The 16,952-nt window shown below is 56.0% G+C and overlaps 1 protein-coding gene across 5 annotated transcripts; it reads left to right on the forward strand.

The window, feature by feature from the left end:
• The first annotated feature begins 4,419 nt into the window (after positions 1 to 4,419).
• Positions 4,420 to 15,711, forward strand: LOC100457721 (TBC1 domain family member 3G-like). Of its 5 annotated transcripts, XM_054536702.2 has the most exons (14): positions 4,422 to 4,880; positions 6,311 to 6,383; positions 6,545 to 6,627; positions 7,912 to 7,951; positions 8,435 to 8,512; positions 8,965 to 9,072; positions 9,403 to 9,512; positions 10,761 to 10,809; positions 11,335 to 11,455; positions 12,168 to 12,262; positions 12,657 to 12,722; positions 13,186 to 13,285; positions 13,655 to 13,807; positions 14,789 to 15,711. In XM_054536702.2, exons 2-14 carry the CDS (start codon positions 6,312 to 6,314, stop codon positions 15,283 to 15,285), a joined length of 1,572 nt encoding a protein of 523 aa, XP_054392677.2. In that variant the 5' UTR covers positions 4,422 to 4,880; position 6,311; the 3' UTR covers positions 15,286 to 15,711. The 5 variants fall into 5 exon arrangements, with proteins under 5 accessions (XP_063574176.1, XP_063574177.1, XP_054392677.2 ...); XM_063718106.1 differs by lacking the exon at positions 13,655 to 13,807 and having other exon boundaries at positions 4,420 to 4,880; XM_054536704.2 differs by lacking the exon at positions 12,657 to 12,722.
• The last annotated feature ends 1,241 nt before the right edge of the window (positions 15,712 to 16,952 follow it).

The following is a 16,952-nucleotide window of genomic DNA, read 5'->3' on the forward strand; positions in this document are numbered from 1 at the left end:
CCCATCTACTAGGACGCGGAGTCACACTCCTAGGCATGTGTGGACAGGCTGCCTACACACGGGCAGGACATGTACATACTCAACTGTACAAGGACACTGCGGGCACACTCTGGGCACACATATTCTCAGGTCACATAAACACAGCACTCTGTAACCTGGAGTCAGTCCCTTACTTGGTCAGTGAGTGGGCTGAAGCACCCACTGGGACAGGGTGGCTGAGAACCAGGACAGGGCCTGGTCAGGAGGGGTTGAGGGCAGGGCCTGGGAAGTGAGTGATGCAATGAGGTTGGGCATCATTGCATTGATACCACCCCCCACCCAACCACCCACTGCAGGCCTCCCACATAATCGGGTCACTAAACAAATCCCAGAGGGCCCAGCCCCAGCTGTTGCCTGGCTTTCCAGAAACAGAACTCGGTTGGGAATGGCTGCTGCTTGGACAGGTCTGTCCCCAGAAAGCCCTGGGCATGGAAGGAGTCCTGGCTATCCTCTGGTTTCCACTGACACATTTATCTACCAACATTCTGTCCAAGTCTCCTCTTTGGAGCCCTCACCAGAATCACCCTTAATGGAGAGTCACAGGGAGAAGACGTCCACCCACGCATCAGGAGACAGGCCTGGAACAGAGCCTTCCTGCACAGCCTCAGAGGGGACCCACCCTGCTGACACCTTGATCTTGGACCCGTGGCCTCCAGTACTGTGAGATAGTAACATTCTGTTGTTGAAGATGCCCAGTCCGTGGTACTGTAAAACAGCCCTAGGAAACTAACACAGCCTGTTAGCCCACAGATGGTGGAGAGATGGAATGCTCAGTGGAGCTCCAGGCTTACTGTCTACAGCTCCCAAAGTGTGCTACGGGACCCTTGGGTGGGTGAGGAATGCAAGGTAATTTTGGGTGGTTCAAGGTGAATAATTTCAATTGACATAATAATGTATTTATCTTGCTGGGTAAATCGGATCCCACCTGTTAGGAACCAGGCAACACAGCAGGAGGTGAGCAGCCAGCCAGTGAGCAAAGCTTCATCTGTAGAAACAGCCACTTCCCATCCCTCGCATTACCGCATGAGCTCTGCCTCCTGTCAGATGAGCGGTGCCCTTAGATTCTCATAGGAGCGTGAACCCTACTGTGAACTGCGCATTCCAGGCATCTAGATTGCGTGTTCCTTATGAGAACCTAATGCCTGATGATCTGTGACTGTCTCCCATCACCCCCAGATGGAACCAGGTAGTTGCAGGAAAACAAGCTCAGGGCTCCCACTGATTCTATATTATGGTGAGTTGTGTAATTATTTCGTTATATATTACAGTGAAATAATAATAGAAATGAAGCAGACAATAAATGTAATGGGCTTGAGTCATCTCCACATCATCCCTTCCCCTTCTCCCGGGTCCATGGAATAGTTATCTTCAAGAAAACTGGTCTCAGGTAGCAAAAAGGTTGGGAACCACTGGTGTAAATGCTTCAAGGAATAGTTAAGCAACTTAAGGTTTACATGCTACAAAAAATACAGGTTTAAATGCTAATAAAAATGGGTGCAAATGAAAGCACTCTCTTGCTGTGGTCTGAGGAATCTTAAGCATTCTATCACAAAGACTTGCAGCTTGGAGCTGCAGCTGTCTTCCCACATCCTGTCCACTGTAAACCCCTGCAACACACACACACAGACACGCACACACGCACACACGCACACATGCGCGCGCGTGCTTCATGCCCTCACTAGAGTGGCCTGGGAGGGAATGCATTTTTTTTTTTTTTTTTTCCAGATGGAGTTTCACTCTTGTTGCCCAGGCTGGAATGCAATGGTGCAGTCTCAGCCCTCTGCAACCTCTGCCTCCTGGGTTCAAGCAATTCTCCTGCCTCAGCCTCCCAAGTAGCTGGGATTACAGGCATGTGTCACCATGTCTGGCTAATTTTGTGTTTTTAGTAGAGATGGGGTTTCTCCATGTTGGTCAGGCTGGTCTCGAACTCATGATCTCAGGTGATCCACCTGCCTCAGCCTTCTAAAGTGCTAGGATTGCAGGCATGAGTCACCACGCCCAGTGGGGAATGAATGCTTTTAGGAGAAACAAAGACAACTTAGGCCCCCTGTGCTCCTGGTGTTTGCACAAGTGCTTTCTCCGCAGACCATGCTTCAGTCTCTTTCTTAGTTCTCCTTCTTACTGAGAGAAGCAGAGCCCCAGCATGTACCCAGATGCTTAGGGCCCAAGCCAAGTGTGCAAGCTTCCTGGGGAGCCTACTGAGTTGAAGGCACTGCAGACCCTCCCCAAAAGAAGCATCAGTTTTCGGTGGATCCTTGAGCCCAGAAAGGCAATAGACAAGACATCACGGTTCACCGGAAGAGACAACAAAAATGCAGTGAGGAAGGGCAGTAGTCAAACGTTTTATGCTCCACGAGAAGGGGTTCTCAGGGCTCTAAGCAGCAGGCAGACTTTATTGCATTTGTAGTTACGTGATGGCGACCTACAGTTTTCACTGGGAACTGGGATCAAGAGTAACTCAACCTCCTACTTATGCACATCTCTCTGTGTTTCTTCGCATTTTGTGTCTCTCTTCCCATCTCTCTCCCTCCTTACCCTCTCAGCCTCCTCTGTCTCTCTCCCAATCTCTCTTCCTCTCTCTCTTTCCCTTCTCCTCGTCCCTCTTTCTCTCTCCTTCTTTTCCAGTTCTCTCTCCCTCCTCATCTCACTGCATGCCACTGTTCAGGCTCTTGGGGCTCCACCTGGACGTGTGGACATGGGACTCCTAGGCTAATTTTCACAGCACAAGCACAGGGCTGCAGGACCTTGGTCCACCTCCCAGCACCCTCAATGAGAGGTGTGGGGTGTGCCCGTGCTCTCTTGGGTGGGTGCCCCATGCTCCAGGAAGCAGAAACTGCAGGACAAAGCTGGCGCAAGTGACATGCCCGCATGGCTGTCAGCTTCCATCTTGGGATCTGCTGAGGCCAAAGCAGAGGACACCTGCCCAGGACCCACCCTGCACCAGGGTGGGGGTAGGGGTGGGTTTGGGGGTGGGAAGGGTGATGGGAGCAGCCACTGCAAAGCAGTCCCTGGCTGGCTTCCTACCCTGCACCCTGTCATGCAAGGCATCTCCTCCCACCCCCAGCCCTGCCCCTCACCACCTCCACCCCTAGGCTGTCCAGATCCAGGCTCCAGAAGTCTCCCAGGATCCAAGAACTAAGGGCAACCACTGGGCTCTGCAGCCCCTAGTCCATGAGTCAGCTACCCCTCTGCATGCTGACAAACCTTGGCTGTCACTTATCCTCCACCCCAAACCAGCCCAAGCCCTATCCTACTGCAGGCCTGTGTGGCTGCTGGAGAGGCTGGGCTCCTTTCTGAACCCCGAGGCTGCCTGACATGCTTTCTGGATCCTGGAGAAAACTGACCCACTATTCTCATACTGGTACAACTTCTTCCAAGACCTCAAAACTGGACAACGTGAACTTGTCTTGTGTCTTGTCTCTTCTTGCTAGGGCTGTCATTGGGACAGTCTGAGATGGGGGGTGGGGGCAGACAATGGATGAATGGATGGATGGACAGTAGTCCAGGGAGATGTCCTGTGTGTCCTGAACTCGGCCCTTCCTCCAAAGAGAAGCCTTCCTGGGTAAGTATATACAGTCATCCCTTGGTATCCATGGAGGATTAGTTCTAGGGTCCCCGGGAATGCCAAAATCCATGGATGCTCAAGTCTCTGGTATAACATGGCCTAGTATTTACGTATAAGCTATACACATCCTCCCGTAGACATTAGACCATCTCTAGATTATTCATGATATGTAATACAATGCAGATGCCATATAAATGGTCTTGATACTGTATTCTTTAGGGAATGATGACAAGAACAAAATCTGCACATGTTCCATAGAAACATAACCATCCAATTTATTTTCTGAATATTTTCCATCTGCTGTTGCTGAATCTACAGATGCAGAGCTCCTGGATACGAGAGCCAAGTGTGCTTTGAGAGTAGGGTGGGTGAGGTTGCTAATGAGTACACGGGAGCAGGTGTTGATCAGGAGGACCCTGCACTGGGGCATCTGGACGTCCTGCCTCAGGACTTGAGACTCCAGTTGGATGGCAAAGGCAGACTCAGCCCAGGTCAAAGCCGTCCCCTTGAAGTTTCATTTTATCCCAAGCTCTTTCTGGACCCTGGAATTTGGCATCCCCTAGGCCCTGCGTGGAAGGACAGCTGAACCAGGTTTTAGATAACATGTCTAGAAGAGTGAGCCCCTAGTGTGTGCCCGGCACTTTCCCCACAGGATCCTCTGGCTAGAATATCCAAGGGTCATGGAGAGAAATACCCAGTTAAAATATCAGAAATGAAGAAGTGATACCATTAGAGACACTAAAAAGACCATTAGGTAATAGTATTAGCTTTTGTATTCTGAGATCCAACAGCAGCAGTCACTTCCCTCCTATGTGTATCCCAGGACCACCCTGGGCAGGGAGGGCTGAAGTTAGGGAGCACCCATGGATGCTCTGATGCTGGCCCTGGGCCTCGGGGGTGACAGTGATGAGGAACTGGGTGCACACATGAGTGGGGCAGCCGGGCCTGGCCAGAGAAGCAACACACACGTGTACAGACGTGTTTACCCACATACACGTGTACACGCACGTGCACAAACACATCGCAGGCAGGCATGTTGATGCCTCAGGCAGCGGAGGACCCTGACTATGGGCCCTGCTGACCCGGGCAAGGCCCCATTGTGATGCGTGCCATGACCTCAGAATGTCACTGGTGCTTAGCACCTATCCGCTCTCTGGCCTGCCTCAGTGTTCTACAGCAGTTACATACAGGCGGTGGTATCTGTGAGCAGCTCTGTGGACTCAAAGGTTTTCTCCCTGAGAGGCATAACCCAGGCCAGCTGATTCATCAGAATCAGGTGAGTGTGACCTGCTCTCTTCCCTCCAGGTTGACTTGCGGACAGTGGTTACGGTGTGGGCGGTGTTAGCGCCTGTGGGGCAGCGACCGAGGAGGGTCATCCCTGAGCACTCACCAGGCGCCCGTTCTACACTGCCCGTGTAGACAATTGGCTCTTTCGTCCTCGTGGTGGCTTCGTAGAGTGGGTGCTGTTCCCAAATGTACCCATTCGACAGATGAGACGTCTGGGGTCAGAGAGGCAGTAACCGGCCTGGGAATCCAGACGTGACCCTGAGTTTTGCTCTCAGCCCTGCCGTGTGCTGTGCTGGAATTCAGGCCTGAACCCTGTGACCTCCCTGCCCTAGATCCCAAATCTACCCAGGTTTCCGATCCCGATGGGGCAGAGCCTGGTCCTGGCAGAGCCACTGGTATAGATCCACTGTGGGTGGGGTGAACAGGACGGTCCTCAGAACACCTCTGTGCCCTAAGCTGGGTCCTGATGGTCGCTGTGGGCCCCACTGAACACACATGGTCCCTTGTCCGGGGAAGCCTGCTGCCCTTGGGCAGCTGTGGAAAATGAAGGAGCCCTGGAGGGCTGGCTGAGGGGAGACTATCTTCCCTTCTGTTCAAAGGGGTCCAGGCACTAGGGTTCTCCCCAGGTATTTCTTGCTCTGTGTGGTCCTCTCGAGGCCTCGCCCTCCTTTTGCCCCGAGTATTCCCAGGAGGGACGGTCCATCCAGGTGTTCTCCAGGACCAAGGACCCACTGTTCTTCCTCAGTGACCCAGGAAAATGAAGCCTCCTCCTCTAGGGACAGCTCAGAATGGTGGACTCCACAGTCCCTCTGCGAGAGATGTGGTTTCCATGAGTACAATAGATCTTTTTCATCCCCAAACCAAACACCCTCCTGCTCAACAGGCATTATTCCTAAAGTGGATTCACTGTTCAGACTGAAGGGCCATGGTAGCCAAAGTGATGAGCGGAGTAGAACCGAGCAGTCAGGAGAGATCTTGTTCCCTGTAGGAAACGGGGCATCCCTGTGGCCCTGCGCATCCCAGGAGGCCAAGTGTACAGAGACCTCTGGTCACTGAGCCCAGTCTGCCTCCACATCCCTGGAACAGCTCATCATGGGCCCTTCACCCTTGGCAGGTGGAAACCATTCAACCTGCTGGGGCAGGTGTGCCCCCATTTCATGGCATTTGGGGACAACAGGATTCTCTGTCTAGGTCCCACTGTACTCAAGTCCTTGGGAAGATGCGCACCCCTGCTTGGGACTTGAGACTCCAGAGACTCGAGCACCTGTGGGCCACTGGGTCTGGCCCCTTTTTACCTGGGGGCAGTGGTGGAATGGGGTTTACGGAGCCAGCCAGCATCTAGGAGCCCGGCGGGAGTGGTTCAGGTATTCTCCGAAGCTGTCAGGTACAGTGTAACCTTTAGACAATTTTGTCTCACAGGATGGACATGGTAGAGGACGCGGACAGTTGGTGGGCACAAGAGCGAGAGGACATCATTATGAAATACGAAAAGGTACAAGTCGGTCTGCTTCTTGGAGGGAGGCCTCTTCCAGTGCACCCTGGTCAAAGGGTCCTGCGCTCCCTAGGAGCACAGGGCAGGGATGGGTGGCCAATGCCCCCAGGCCCTTGCACCCTTTACCTTGGACCCCTCAGCAAGCTCCCTCTGGGCTACAGGGACACCGAGCTGGGCTGCCAGAGGACAAGGGGCCTGTGCCTGTTGGAATCTACGGCAACATTGATCACTTTGGAATTCTGCAGTGAGTCGTCTGCACTCCCCTCACCCCTAAAGCACCTGTCTCAGCTCAGGGATGGGTTTGCTTTTAGAAAGGCCTTTCTGATGCAGGACATGTCTCGCCAGGTCAGGTCAACCTCCTTTCCAGGGACAGAACTCCTCCCTGGCTCCCCTGCAGGTCCAGCCCGAGGTTGTTGTTAGGCCAGAGGTGTGGGGCCCATCTAGGGAGCCGGTGGGAATGGAGACTGGGCTAGGTCAGGCACCTGGGCTCTCAGCAGTTCTGTCGGCAAGTGAGCACAAGAGGAGCGGGGCAGCCTGAGGGTCTGGCCCTGTCTACTTGGAGACAACCCCAGTGAGATCCAAGGGTTGTGGCCACAGGGTGAGGGGACGCCTGGCCCAGCCTCGGGGCTGTTGTCCAGCAGGTCTCTGAGGGCCCACCTGCCCTTGCTCTCCCCCATTCCCCTAGAGCTACAGCCCTCACTGTCCCATGAGGGGAAAAGGCATGGTGACAATGGAGGCTGTAGCCCTAGGAGAATGGGGGAGAAGATGGGCTGGGCCCCATTCTGGGCATCCCACGGTGAGGCCAGGGAGGCAGCAGGGCTTGTGGCTAAAGACCCTGGGTCTGGTGCTGGGAAGGGATCTGGGGCCAGGTAAGGAGCCCATCCAGGGGCTCATCCCTCAGGGATCATAAGATGGAGAGACAGAGGATCCCTGGGGAGGTAGGGTGGGAGGGAGCTGATGAGCCGTGCCACTTCTGAAACGCAGGTGTGTGGCTCGGGTTCAGGGAGAGGCAGGTGGATGCTGGGAGGTCAGAACCTGCAAGGGTCTTGGGGCTGTCAAGTGGGAAGGGCCCCTGGTGCACCTAGAGTACACCAGGCAGGTCTCAGGGCAGGCTCCTTTGACCCTGGTGGGGTGATGTGGTCACTCCCTGAGGGACTCCTGTCAGGGCCCGGTTGCCCACCGTGGGTGACCCCCATCCCATCTCAGGGCTAACCTTTCTCAGCTCCAGCAGAAAGCACCACCTCGAGTCCAGGATGGACAGCCCCATTGGGCAGCCTGACCGCCCCCCACACCAGGGGCCCCAGTAACCCCGGCCGGGCTGTCCCTGCACTCTTTCTTCTCCCAGGTCCTGCCCCTCCTGGGAGTCAGTCCCACAGGAAGACCCTTGTCCTCTTTTCCCTGTGCCTTCTCCTGGGCTGAGCCCTGAGCTGGATAGAGACAGAGCCAGTGCTTTCTAGGGATCTGCTCCCGGGCTGGGGTGGCTCCAGGCCCCGTGCAGGTCCTCAGCTCTGCCTGGGTTGCCTTACAGTGAGACGGAGCTGCCTCCTCTGGCTGCACAGGAGGTGAAGGTAAGAGCCTGATGCATGGAGGGGCTGGTCCAGGGATGTAGGGACTGGTCGGGTGGTCGGTGAGGCAGAGGAAGCAGCCGGCCTGGGCGGTGGTGGGTGAGGGCAACACGCTGTCACTGGGAGGGGCAGCAGTCCCTGCTGGACCTGACCCCAGGTTGCTGTTAACTTTGGCAGTTTGATAAAATTTTCAAAAGGAGAACCACAGTCCTGGCTTGGGGGTGGCTGCGTGCTTGTGTCAGGACCCCACCTAGAGGCTGGGACCTAAGACTGGTGTGTCTTTGGCCTGAGGATGGTACATCCCGGGGTCCCAAAGCCAGCCCACTGGTGCTCATTTGCTCAAAGGCTCTCAGCCCTTGAGGTCTGCCCTTCCCTGGCTCCTTCCAGCTGGGTCCCACCAGGGCTCCAGAGCCCAAGACCCAGCGTCCGCGGACGGCTCTGGGAAGCCTGGCAGCTCCGCTAACTCCAACATGCCTCATTTGACAGAATCGGCGGGAGATGAGACGGACGAGCAAGTGGAGGAAAATGCTGGGAGAATGGGAGACATATAAGCACAGTACAAAAGTAATGTGTGGGGGGAGAGGCCCCCGAAAGCACTCTCTGCAGAGACAGGGGACAGGCACCCATGGCTGTGGCCTGGCACCGTCAGCCTCTCAGAGGGCGGGTGGCACACTGTCCTCGCCCGGAGGACTGCAGGCCTGGTCGCCAGATTTCCTGCCTGTTCGTGCAAGCATCACCTTGCTGGGAGGGAATCTGAATCTAGGGCTGGGACAACCCAGAGCTCAAGGCTAGGGATGCCCTGGTGACCCGAAGGAAGGAAAAGGTTCAGATCAGAGTTTCGACTCTGAGTGTCCATCCACTCTTTCAGTCCTGGGAAGGGAGACCCTGTCCCAACTTGATTTCACCTCTACTGAGGAATCATGGGGCCAAAACCGACAATTTCCAGAATCCCCGGGCTCTGGTCCCCACTGGGGTCACCCTGTGGCCTGGGACACCAGATTGTTTTCTGCCCACAGCTCATAGATCGAGTGTACAAGGGAATTCCCATGAACATCCGGGGCCCGGTGTGGTCAGTCCTCCTGAACATTCAGGAAATCAAGTTGAAAAACCCCAGAAAATACAAGGTACGCTCAGCCAGAGCACAACAAACATGACAGGCCGTGTCAGGGGCCCAGGTCTCCAGCTGGAGGGAACGTCAAGACCACCCTGGGGGGCTGGGGGCAAAGGTCAGATGAACACCCTGGGCACAGATGGTTACACAGTCACCACAGACAAACTCAGCTGTGGTGACCCTCCCTGGCTTCAGTAACAAGCCAAAATGCAGCTTTCTGGAGAAGGAAACCTTCCTTCTGTCCTTTCTTCCCGAAGTGCTGACTGTGGGCTGACTGCCACTGGGGGCAGGGAGTCTTCCATCTGTTCTGAGTCTGCTTCCTCCTCTTGGCCCTGCCCTGCAGATCATGAAAGAGAAGGGCAAGAGGTCATCTGAACACATCCACCAGATTGACCTGGACTTAAGCGGGACTTTAAGGAAGCATATCTTCTTCAGGGATCGATATGGAGCCAAGTAAGCCTACGGGAGCCACAGGGCCCCAGGGGAGATGGAGTGAACTAGAGGGATGGGGGCTTCCCCGGAGCAGAAGCCAGGGTCACCCAGGAGGGATGACAGAGCTGCCAAGAGCTCTCCTGGCCCAGGGAGCAGCCGGCACCATGAACCGAGCACCTCCCTGGTTCCAAGCCCTGGGTCAGACTGGAACATGTGGGGCCAGAACCCAGAAGGATCCTGAGGAGACAGAAGACAGCAAAGAAAATCATGCACAATGGTGAAAGGTGCTCTCCCTGACCTGTGCGGACCCATGGTAGGACCCATGGGAGAGTGGCAGGATAGAGGGCCCATGAGCCCCCCCAGGCAACAATGACAGCACCAAATGCTAGGAGAATTTGGGGTCCTGGAAACTCTCATCCAGGTCTGCTGGGAACATGACATGGCACAGCCACGTTGGCAGCCAGTTGGGCAGTGGCTCACAAAGCTCAGTGGACTTGAACCACGCATCCCCAAAGTGTCACAGATATTGAACCCACCGATTTGAAAACTGACATCCATATGAAACCTGCCTGCCAGGTTCACTGCTTGATTGCTCGTCACTCACACAGGGAGCCTTCGGGGACGGCCTTGAACACGGGAATGGGGAGAGCAAGGCTGGTCCTCCCTTCAAACGGAAGACCCAGTGAGAAAAGGGAAGGAGCCAGTGATGCCCGCACGAACGTGGGTGGATCCTAGATGCATTTTGCTAAGGGAAAGAAGCCAGATCCAATAAGCTACCATAGTAGGATTCCCATTCCTAGGTCATTCTGGAAAAGGCCAAACCATACGGACTGAGAAGCAGTCTGGGTGGCCAGGGGCTGATGGATTGGGGAGAGGCTGGGTGCATAGGGGCCACCCTGGAGACTTGGAGGATGAAGGAGTCGCTCCAGGAGGGGCTGCGGCAGTGGCCAGGAGACGCTGCACATTGGTTTAGGACCGTGGAGGAACTGTACACCCACAGACTGAACTGGCATGTGTGCAAACTGAAAAAAAAAAATCATTCAGAGTGAAAAGGATCAGGCAAGTCACTGTACAACTGAGCTATTTGCATGTCACAGATGTGGATTTTACTGAAACATTTCTTCAACAGTCTCAGGCCCTGAAGAGCTCACTGCTTATCTGGTGAATCATCTGAACCTGAAATAGGATTTGCTGTTAGGCTGTGTAGACAAAGTGAAACTAACAGCATCTGCACAAACCAAACCATAGCCCCCTTTCTCTGTTTCCTAGGCAGCGGGAACTATTCTACATCCTCCTGGCATATTCGCAGTATAACCCGGTGAGTATTCCTGGCAGTGAGGTTCCTGGGCCGTATTTCCATATTCACAGGAGTGGGTGTCTGGTGGGGGTGTCGTTGCTTCTTTTAAAGTTAGTATTTGTGACCCACCAGGATATAGGAGGTAGGACTCCAGCTCACCACTGCCATAAACCTCCAAGCAAGGGAGTGGTCTCAAGGGGTCAAGCTGAGACACAAAGGAGTCAGGGCCTGGACTCCTGCTGTCACTTGGGCCTGACCACCACTTCTCAGAACAAGAAATGACGCCCTCCTCCTGGGGCTGCCCCAAAGCCCAGGAGCTTGGCAGCATCCCACACAGGATGGTGCTATCGGCAGACATTTTGGACAAGGTGCTGAAGTGCCTGATGGACTTGGCTCTTGTCGTGAAATGAATTTGCATCCTGAGGAAGCCTCTTCTTCAGAGGAAGCCTCTCCAGTCACCTCTGCCCTCTCCAATGACATGAGTCCTCCCAGGTGACCTCAGCCCTCCCAGGTGATGTCCATCCATGGTAACTCTGGCTCTTGCAGGAGGTGGGCTACTGCAGGGACCTCAGCAACATCGCTGCCTTGTTCCTCCTTTACCTGCCTGAGGAGGATGCATTCTGGGCACTGGTGCAGCTGCTGGCCAGTGAGAGGCACTCTCTGCAGGGTAAGTGAACAGCTGCCCCGGGGACCTCCTGCAGCCAGACCCGGGGATGGCCACCCTGGCCAGGTGATCACAGCTTTCAGCCAAGGCACCCTCCTTGTGTCGCCAGCTTGTTGGGAGACTTTAGGATGTCTCTGCTGAGGGTCCCACAGGAGTCCACGGCTGACCCCCAAAGCCCAAATCAGATGCCTTTCATCCCCATCAGCAGAGGGCATCTCATCCTCCCCGTGGCCACCCTCTGTGTCCTGGAGCCACACCCTCCGGCTCTGATTCGGTGCAGCTGACTCTCCCCTCCCTGAGAGTCCTCCTGCCCTCCAGCTGCCCGGGCTCCTGCTGCCATTGGTGCCCACGAATGGGCCGACCAAGCCCAGGTGGCAGCATCTCCCCAATCCCGTTCACTGGCCCGACCCCACTTCCAGGAGATGACCAGGAAGCCCAGCACCCACCCAGTTCTGGCCACCCTGTCGTGGCCTCAAAGTCAGGCTTGCCCTTTTTGCACCCTGGCCCAGGAGGCCTCCAGGAGAACCTCCAGCCAGGCTCCAGGGAATGTTCCCGCCCCACCTCCCCAGGGTAAAGGCCGCATGGTGGGGTCACCAGATGGGAGGGTGGGAGGCCTTGGGGTTTGGGGGCCTCTCCAGCTACCCAGCTCTTGCAGCTGATGGCCCCACATCTTGGGGGAAGGCTCTGATTTCATGATGGGCTGGGGGCTTCTCAGGATTTCACAGCCCAAATGGCGGGACAGTCCAGGGGCTCCAAGACCAACAGGAGCATGTGGTACCCATGTCACAACCCAAGACCATGTGGCATCAGGTGAGTTTGTGGTCCCCTCAGCTCTTCCCAGAGGCCCTGCCTCCCGTGGGGCTGTAGGAGCAGGGGAGCTGGAGCCCCTCATGGGGCTGGTGACTGGTTGAATCCCAGCCAGGGCCTGACCTGGGACTTCGGGTTCTCCGTGGGCTGGGAGTTGGTTTCCTTTCCTCCTCCTCTTCCTCCTGGAGGAGACAGAGGCACAGGGATGGGGGCCCAGCTCCTGCAGAGCAGGGCAAAGGGCAGTGTGTCCACTGGGAGTGTGGGAAGGTGACAGTGTTGTGGGGAGCTCTGGACACCACCCAGTGTTCTCCACTAGGGGAAGGGTCTTCAGAGGCCCAGGAAGAGGGAGGTTTTTAGGGCAGCCCAGTGGCCTGAGCACCTCTGTTGCTTCCATCAGGACAAGGAAGGTCTATGTGGGCAGTGTTCCTCGTTAGGCTGCCTTATCTGGACACTGATTGATGGGGTAAGGAGGCATAGGGAGACCCTGGCTCAGGAACCCTCCATGCCCTGCAGTGCCCTGCTTCCCCAGCCCAGGGGTCTGGCTCACTCCCAGCCCACAGGAGGCTCAGGCGGGTCCCCAAAGGACACACAAGCAAAACCCTCTGCCCAAGAGGGGTCATCCCAGGGCAGTGGCTGGGGCTCAGGCCCAGCCTCATGGGCAGGCTGGGCCAGGACCCGACTTGAGAGGGCTCAGGGAAGCCTCAAGCCCTGGGCAAGCCCCTCTCTCCAGGAGCCACATCCCCACTCAAATGAGTGCCCCCCATGAGGAGCTGCAAGACCTTGTCTGACCCAGCATCCTGGAGGGCTCAGGCGACCCTCATGGGGAAGGTCACTGACTCTGGAGACTGAAGCCCCAGTGTGCGCAGCTCGAGCCACCAGCCCCAGCCTGGAAGGACCAGGTTCTTTCACACCTGCTGTCCCCACAGATCTCTCTCGGGCTCACCCTGCGCCTGTGGGACGTCTATTTGCTGGAAGGAGAACAGGTGTTGATGCCGATGACAAGCATTGCCTTTAAGGTTCAGCAGAGTAAGTCTATGTCCACCCAGTGGGGCCTGGGGAGCCCTGGGGTCAGACCCCGACTGGCCCGAGGGCAGCTTCCTCACCCTGTCCTCATGATCCTCAGTTCTGGCCCAGAGGGAGGTCTGGCCAGGGGGGCTGGGCAGGACACTGTGACACCAAGTCCACCCCCCACATGACCCAGATGAAAGTCCAGAGTGTGGTGCGCACTTCCCTGCCCAGGTCGCCCCCAGCCACAGTCTCCTGTGTATATCTGGATGCCTGGGGTGGCCACAAAAGGATCCGGCACCGCCCAGTGGGAGACTGAAGTGGCCACGGGGTATGAGCTGTGACCATTCCCAGGTAACTCTCCTGGCCTGATATCCACCCTGTCCCTAGAGCGCCTCATGAAGTCGTCCAGGTGTGGCCTGTGGGCACGTTTTCGGAACCAGTTCGTTTACACCTGGGCCAGGGATGATGACACTGTGCTCAAGCATCTTAGGGCCTCTATGAAGAAACTAACGAGAAAGCAGGAGGACCCGCCACCCCCAGGTGGGCTCCAGTGCCATGTCCCCTCCCATGTCACCCTCTGGGGTAGTCAATAGTAGGGGAGTGCCCGGGACCCGCAACCCTACTACCTGGGCCTTCCTCTTCACCTTTTCTTCCTCCTCTTCCTCCTGCACTCTAAAAAAGTACAGGAGACCCACCGGTCCTCAGGGCAGGCGCTCAGTGCCTGTATACTGGACGTGCTGTGCACGCAGGAGGGGGATGTGGGCAAGACCCTCCAACAAGCCCCCTCCCACTTTCCACGGTGTCTCGCTCTCCCCCTCACAGGGCCCTCAAAGTAACTAGATGAGCCCAGACCCATTTGTGGGAGACCCCGCCCCTCCCTGCAAGCACCCACAGCCTCAGAGAGCAGCAGAGGCCCCTCACTCGTGCACGCTCCTCCAAGGTTGCCAGGACAACAAGCCTTGAGCCAGGGAGACAAGGGAATCAGTGTCCCTGACCCCCACAGCATTCAGGGAGAGGGCACAGGCGGGACCCCGGGCCCAGAGCCAGAGCCAAGAGTTCAGCCAGACGTGGGAATGGTCAGTCCTGGCATGGACTGGGCAGCCCAGGAGGGCAGAGGGTGTCCCACGTCCGGGCCCAAAAACCCACTGCAGAGACGGGTCCCCATGTGAGGTGGCAAGGGGCTGGGTGACAACCAAGGCCCCTCCCACCTGAGTTCTGACTGGGGGCCGTATCCCAGGCCCAACAGCCCTGGGACGAAGGTGTGTGGCAGGAAGCCCCCAGCCAGTCTGAATCCTGGGGGCAGTCCCAGGAGCCACCCGCCATGCCACGACAGCTTCCCCACGCCAGGCAGCACACACCCCTCCCTCTGAGATCAGCAGACTACAGGCGTGTCCTCAGTGTCAGGCCACGGGGGCCACACAGAGACCCCGAGGACTACAGAGATGCAGGCAGGTGGGGCCCAGCCCAGAAAGGCCTGCATGGGCTCACGGGAGACGCTGACCGCGTCTGTTTTCCTTTCAGCCAAACCCGAGCAAGGGTCCTCGGCATCCAGGCCTGTGCCGGCTTCACGTGGCGGGAAGACCCTCTGCAAGGGGGACAGGCAGGCCCCTCCAGGCCCACCAGCCCGGTTCCAGCGGCCCATTTGGTCAGCTTCCCCGCCATGGGCACCTCGTTCTTCCACATCCTGTCCTGCTGGGGCTGTCCGCGAAGACAACTACCCTGTGGGCACTCGGGGTGTACCCAGCCCGGCCCTGGCTCAGGGAGGACCTAAGGGTTCCTGGAGATTCCTGCAGTGGAACTCCATGCCCCGCCTCCCAACGGACCTGGATGTAGGGGGCCCTTGGTTCCCCCATTATGATTTCGAACAGAGCTGCTGGGTCCGTGACATATCCCAGGAGGACCAGCTGGCCACCTGCTGGCAGGCTGAACACCCTGCGGAGGGGGTGAGATTGGCTTTCACTGCACTGAGTCACAACGTGGGCATGGACTTCCCGGCCCTGCAGTGCACCCAGCACTGAATCCAACCAGGGCACCCCCTTCAGAGCTAGGGACGAGCAGCAGTGCGCTCCCACCTCAGGGCCTTGCCTCTGCTGCCTCCACTTGGAAAGTTCTCAGTTCCCTCCAGGTTTCTAGAAGCATCTGGGCCAGGGCTCATGGCTGGATAATTTCCCAAGGCTTAACAACCCAAGCAAGCTTCCCATCCTCGTTTTATTTTTTGTTAAACTTATGAAAATTTATTAAGAAAGTGTACAGCTCGAGAGACATTCAGAGATGGAACACACCAGCCCCCAGATCACAAAGCCAACCATGCCCAGCCCCTCCCAGCACCCCCAGCCCCACGACCAGCGTTCTGAATTCTGATGACACCGCGAGCCTGCCTTTGTACTTTAAACTCATGGAAGGATAACCACCTTCACGTTTTAAAATAAATGTTTCCTGTTGAATGATTTTAGATTTTAGACAGAAATATTCAAAAGGCACTACAGTGTCCTCTTACACCTTCCATCTGGCTGCCCCTAATAATGATGTTTTGCAGTCCCATGGCACATAAGAAATTTAGGCCGGGTGTGGTGGCTCACACCTGTAATCCCGGCAATTTGAGAGGTCGAGGTGGGAGGTTCAGGTTCACTTGAGTCTAGAAGTCTGAGACCAGCCTGGGAAGCATAGGCGGACCCTGTCTCTAGAGAAAAGTCAAAGAAATTAGCCAGGCATGGTGGTGTGTGCCTATAGTCCCACCTAGTCAGGAGGCTGAGGCAGGAGGATTGCTGGAGCCCATGAGTTCCAGGAAGCAGTGAGCCATGATTGCACCACTGCACTCCAGCCTGGGTGACAGAGTGAGACTTTAGCTCTTAAAAAAAAATTGAGAAATGTAACGTGAGTACAATCCTATTAACTAAATAATAATGTGAACTATTATCTAAGGTTATTAAGGCTAGAATTATCCCATTTTTGCCTAACTTCTTGTACCTGTCCGAAGATCCCACCTTGGACTCACCCTCTGCCTTCAGCTCATGTCTCTTCAGCTTCCTCCAGATGGTCCAGCAAACACACACCTGGGCTGAATGGTAGAGCTGATTGCTCATACACAAGGGTAGACCGGTGGGCAGGGATTTTCAAACTTTTGCAGTAAATGAGTTTTCCATGGTGTTCTGGAGAGCACCGTTTGAGAAACACTTTGATAGTGAATCTAGGCCTCAATATCCATCAGCTGCTCTAGCTTGAATTTTGTTCAAGCTCAGTGAAAACCTGCTCTGCATGTGCATGTGAAACGGGCAAGGATGAGTAAGCTGCAGATAAAGAAGACAGGACACAGGGGGTCTGTCTAAGCTCTATCTCCTGCCTGCAGCACTGACGGATCACATCCAATGCTTAGGGAATAGTGACCACGTGCTGGGCCAGCCCCGGGCTCTGAGGATCTGACAGTGAGTGACGCTGAGCCAGGCCTTGCCCTTGGGGAGCTCTCCAGCATACACCTCCCTCTCCCCTCCCAGCGCCCTGCAAAGCAGGCGTCAATGCCATTGTTAATGCACAGAGGAGGAACCTGACTGTTAGACCTGGGTTTTCCAGGGTTGCACGGCTTCTGGGAGACAGATGTGACCCTGAAGGCAGGGCACAGGCCAGTGTAATGCCAGGATGGAATGAGCTGTGATCTGTGCCATGTAGAGGCGTGGGCCAAGGTGGGACT

Source organism: Pongo abelii, chromosome 19 (genome assembly GCF_028885655.2).
Source record: "Pongo abelii isolate AG06213 chromosome 19, NHGRI_mPonAbe1-v2.0_pri, whole genome shotgun sequence".
NCBI classification, from domain to species: domain Eukaryota; kingdom Metazoa; phylum Chordata; class Mammalia; order Primates; family Hominidae; genus Pongo; species Pongo abelii.

Coding starts and splice junctions, on each gene's coding strand:
- LOC100457721 (XM_054536702.2), top strand. CDS start 6,312: ATGGACATGGTAGAGGACGCGGACAGTTGGTGGGCACAAGAGCGAGAG. Junction 6,628..7,911: donor GATCACTTTGGAATTCTGCA/GTGAGTCGTCTG, acceptor GTTGCCTTACAG/TGAGACGGAGCTGCCTCCTC. Junction 7,952..8,434: donor TGGCTGCACAGGAGGTGAAG/GTAAGAGCCTGA, acceptor CTCATTTGACAG/AATCGGCGGGAGATGAGACG.